Consider the following 4852-nt stretch of genomic DNA (forward strand, 5'->3'; position numbering starts at 1 on the left):
TGATGGGAGTGTACCATTTGTTCTCTCTCTGATGGTAGGAGGGCGCGGCCTTCGGGGTGGGACGTTTGATCATCGGCTCATCCACGTCTTCCGGTATGGACACTATGGCGTTCTTGGCTTTCTCCAGCCTGGCCCCCTCCTCGGTTGAGCCCTTTTCACCCCAGCGCACCTGGATAAATAAAAACCAAACAAAGAGCAGAGAACGGGTCATTCTCTTTTAGTCATTAATGATCAATAAAAAAATTTTACTTGGTGCTACAATGATTAGTTAAAGGTCCCACATTTTACACTTTTCCTGTGTTTTATTTTGAAGTGCTGATCCATAACAACCAAAGACCATCTCTTGAGGGCGGTGACTGCTTTGTTGTGACATCACAAAGTAACAGGAAGTCCTGACGGCTGGTTTTAAGGCTCGGTTTCTGAATACAGGCTGAGTGCGTTGATAGTTTCACAGTATCAATATAGAACCTGATCTATAATCAAACCACACATGGACAGAGACCTTTAGACTATATGGGACCTTTACAAACAAACTCAAGTAAAATCCTTTAAACAAAAGCAGTTTGTAACTCATCAATAAGACTAAAGATAAAACATGGAGGTAACAAACTCCTTAATGGTGGAGTTTCCTTTAATCAATAATGAAAATAATTGTTAACTGCAGCCCTTGATTAAAGACGAGTCACGACATCGAAGGTTTACAAAAGAGCTTCCGTAAGAGGCCGAACAGCGCAGTGGTTCAGGATCACATCGTGATGATTATAACAAAGCAGCTGAACATCTGCTGTCACTATCTATCCATAAGAAAATAAAATGATCTGAGAACCAGCTTTTTCTTTTATTAATAAGCATATTTACATGTGGTATAATGTGTTAGTGTGTGTGTGTGTGTGTGTGTGTGTGTGTGTGTGTGTGAATGCAGGCCTGTGTGATAGTTAAGCTGTCCTGCTTTTTAATTGAATTCATCACATCTGTTGCAAGGAGGAGATAAAAAAAAAAAAAATAATAAAATAAAAATCCACCATCGCATGAATGAAGAGAGGTGATTAATTAGCGACACAGTTTTCAAGCTGTAGGTTAAGCCGTGACAATATAGAACAGCTTTTCAGAATCATCTCTGGGAAACATCCCTGGCCTGCCGCATCATCAAGAAAAGAGAGGGCTGCAATGAATAAAAGATAACGTTGTCACCTCGGCCCCGCTCGACGCACGTTTGAAATATTGGCAGCGGCAAAGCGCTGGAGGTGGAGGATGTTTTTCTCAGCGTGACGTCTTAAATGAGGATGCAGAGGAGAGAACAGGTTGCTCTTAACAAGCACCTTGTTCTCCATCCACGAGGGGGTGAAGCTTCAGATGTGGAGACGGGCCTGTCGGTGGGAATCAAGCTGCTACAGGAAGAAGAGAGAGGCGGGATACCCGGGCTCCTCGCATCTCACATCTCGCCAGCGCTCCTGGGGATAAAGTCGAGAGGTAGGAACTCCCTGAGGATGCTGGGAAATCCCGGCAATGCCACCAACTTCCTCGGGGCTGGGAAGCGGCAGGGGGTGGAACAGCAAAGGGAGCAGGAGGAGGAGGAGGCTGAGCTCGCCTTTAAACCTGGATTCCCCTCGGAGGGGCGGCGGATAACAAAGGGGCTGCCAAGGTTCGGGAGTTAAGAAGGGGGAGGTGGAGAGGAGAGACGGGTGAGGTGGATATGTCAAGTTGACAGCAGCGCTCAATCTTTCATCCTGGCAATGACTTGATCCAATCAGGCCCGGACGGCCAAGGACAAGATGGCAGGGCCTGTCACGTCGGAGGCATCAGCAGACTGACGAGGACAGTGGCATGGCCGGTCGTTCTCCTCCTCCTCCTCCTCCTCCTGCCGCCGCCTGTGCAACTTCACAAACTTCTAGCTCCAGAGAAAACACTGAGCGTCAGCAGGTTTCTCCGACCACGATGCAGGTTTACTGGATAACAGCTGTCAGAAACGCATCACTTCCTGCTGTCGAGGAATCTGATCTGGTCTTTGAGGAAACCTGTCTTTCCTTTTGCTTTTTAGATTCGGAAATTTTGACTGATGAGATGTTTTCAAATTCGCCGCTCAAATAATTTCACATCAAGAAGATTCATGCGTCAAACACTTTGTGGTGAAAGCATTTCGTCGGGTGGTCGATGTCGAGTCCTTTACCTCCATGCGTTTGATCCCTCCGGCTCCTCTTCCTCCGTAGTAAGAGGCGTCCACAGTCGGCCACTTCTTCTTGGGCAGCGGCTCAGGCTCCTTAGAGAGAGAGAGACGGAGGGAAATTAAGAGACCCATTATCTTAATCACGCACAAACTATGATCCTATAAACAACTGCATTAATCAACCTTCAAGTGAAGGAAGAGCAGGACTGTTCACACTATTGTTCTTTCTTGCAATCCCATTAATCAATAATATATGAATGGATTTCCTTCCTGCAGGAAAAACACTGCTTGTGTCAGGATCCCTCCTGACACAAGCAGTGTAAGGAAACACTTGTGTCCTTACTTCTGCTCCAGCTGCAGATTCTTTCTATGTGGTTCTAAGTTGATTTTATCACATTATTTCCTTCACTATTTTTAATCCTAAAGACCAAAACATAATGTGATGACAGAGAAGTTAGATTCGTTTGGAGAATTTCCCAATTTGGGATCAATGATCAATGAATTTCTCAGCGTGACAACACATCTGCAACTTACCACTCTCATCTCTCAGTGTGCGAAGTACGAAGCTGAGATCGGGAGGTGATTAGCGTAGCTTAGCATAAAGACAGCTACTACCACGTGATCGCTTGTTTGAGAAATCTCACAAACAGAAACGTAAAAGCGACTCACTGCAGTTTTAGAGTCAGTTGCAGCCTCAGCAGTGTTAATGCTAAGCTAGGCTAAGCTAGGCTAACCGCCTCCTGGCTCTGGTTTCAAACTTAATACAAAGAGGAGAGTGGAATCAATCGTCTCATCTAATGAGGCCGTTTATAAAAATGTGGAAATGTTCCTTTAATTTTCAGTCGTATCAACACAACTCTATCGGTGCTGTGACAAGGCCACATTAGTACTCACAGGTGGTGGAGGACGGGAAGGTGGAGGAGGTGGCGGCGGGTCTTTGATGACCTGGATAAAGAGAAAAAGCAAAAGAGCGTCAGCACAAAGTCCATGGAGGGACGCACACACACACACACACACACACACACACAACCTTATCAAGACGAGCCCAGACAAGGCTGACGGAGGTGATTCGTGACAGGTGACTGAGACAAACAGAGACATCCCTGAGCTCGTCGCACGGCAGAGACGCCGCCACCGCTGCCAGGCTGCTTTGTGAATGCAACTGGCGCCCCATCGCCCCGCTGACTACTGATTACAAGGATTCTGCTTGTAAACCAACATCAGGGGCCCCCCGTGCAAAATAAAGAAAAGCTGAAAATCAACTTGTTGACAGGGGAGTCTTTGGGGCGAGCGCTGCTGCCCATTTAGCTCTTAATTAATTGGATGGGGTTCAGTGCTCCCAAGCAATCCCCCCAATCATAAAGTCCTAAGGAGTTAATTAGCTCCAATGAGATACAGAGGAGGAGGCTCGGGCTCGGCTCCAAGCGCTGTCTGGGTGGAAGATGAGTGGCGGCGTACACACACACACACAAACACACACACACACACACACACACACACACACAAACATACAAACACACACACACACACACACGCATACATACAGAGAAAAAAAGAAAGAAAACACACACTCATAATCATGCCACACCTCTCCCACAGCAGAGTGACCAGCCCAGCGGCATTGTTCATGACAACACTGGATGACATGGCACCTGAGGAGCAGGTTGTCCACAATGTGATTCCACTCAAGGACAAGATGCCTCGACTAGGTTTTTCAGATGTGCATCGCGAAGCAAAGGATGTTGGGAGAGGAGGGGGGGGTAGTGGCGGCCTGACAGTGGCATTTGTCAGGTGTCAGTCAGACGCTTCGCAACACTGACGTCCAACTTTTTTTCTTTTTTTATCGTGGGATTGCCGAAGATGCTGCTGCCACTCACTCCATCTGTGAGAGGGATCACGCTGGAGGGATGGGAGTTTACTCTTCTGTGGTTTCAGGTTTCAGGGGGTTTTAAGTCATCGTCTGGTAAATAGTCAGTACAGAGCCGCAGCAGCTCCACGCAGCACAGAGGTCCCGTCTCACGTTTCACTGAAGATCATCTGATTCAAGTGTAATGCAACTTATTCATTGACTGACCGACTTCATTTTCTTTGGCTTCTCCCAAAGTACAAAAAAAGAAAAATCTACTAATCAAATAACACAAGAGTGCAAACGAGCAGGTAGCAGCAGATAGGTTATAACACCAGAGGGTGGGGAGGCCAGACGGAAGCAGGTCAAACTCTAAGTGTAGGGGTGTTAGATTACAGTCTATAAATGTTGTTATCGATATCTGGTTCTTTTTCTATGCAAAACATCAATTTTAACTCAGAAAATCAAATGAAAATGGCATCATCATTGTAAAAGAAAAATATCTTTAGGTTTTGGACAAAGCCTCTGATTTGAAGACATCAAATGAAGCTCTGATAACATGTAATGGTTTATTCTAACCCAAGATTAAAACGATGATGATGCTAACGAGGTGTATAACAGAGGAAAAGTGTTTCCTGTCGCCCCCCCCCCCCCCCCCCCCCCGGTGCTACACACAGAGGAGCTGGCCTATAAATACTGTGCATATAATTACTGCGAGGACATATCTCAACTTGAGGTGTGCGGCAAAGTGGAAGGCAGACCTGCGTCCATTAGTCACCAAAGACAGATACTACACTGTCATCGCTGCTTATGCATTTGCTAAATTGGTTTTGGAGGGGGGG

General features: G+C 46.4%; 1 protein-coding gene across 1 annotated transcript in view; it reads right to left on the minus strand.

Annotated features, from left to right (window-relative positions):
- The window catches only part of antxr2a (ANTXR cell adhesion molecule 2a), a 70148-nt gene that overhangs the window by 35676 nt on the left and 29620 nt on the right, over positions 1 to 4852 (minus strand). Inside the window, exons 11-13 of the mRNA XM_087176055.1 lie at positions 3059 to 3194; positions 2168 to 2257; positions 1 to 169 (exon numbers count right to left, since the gene is read on the minus strand). Coding sequence (XP_087032181.1) covers positions 1 to 169; positions 2168 to 2257; positions 3059 to 3194 — 395 coding nt within the window. The remainder of the gene's footprint in view (positions 170 to 2167; positions 2258 to 3058; positions 3195 to 4852) is intronic.

This window comes from Seriola lalandi, unplaced genomic scaffold, assembly GCF_002814215.2.
Source record: "Seriola lalandi dorsalis isolate HSWRI2012SDOR001 ecotype SW California unplaced genomic scaffold, Sedor1 jcf7180002054524, whole genome shotgun sequence".
NCBI lineage: Eukaryota > Metazoa > Chordata > Actinopteri > Carangiformes > Carangidae > Seriola > Seriola lalandi.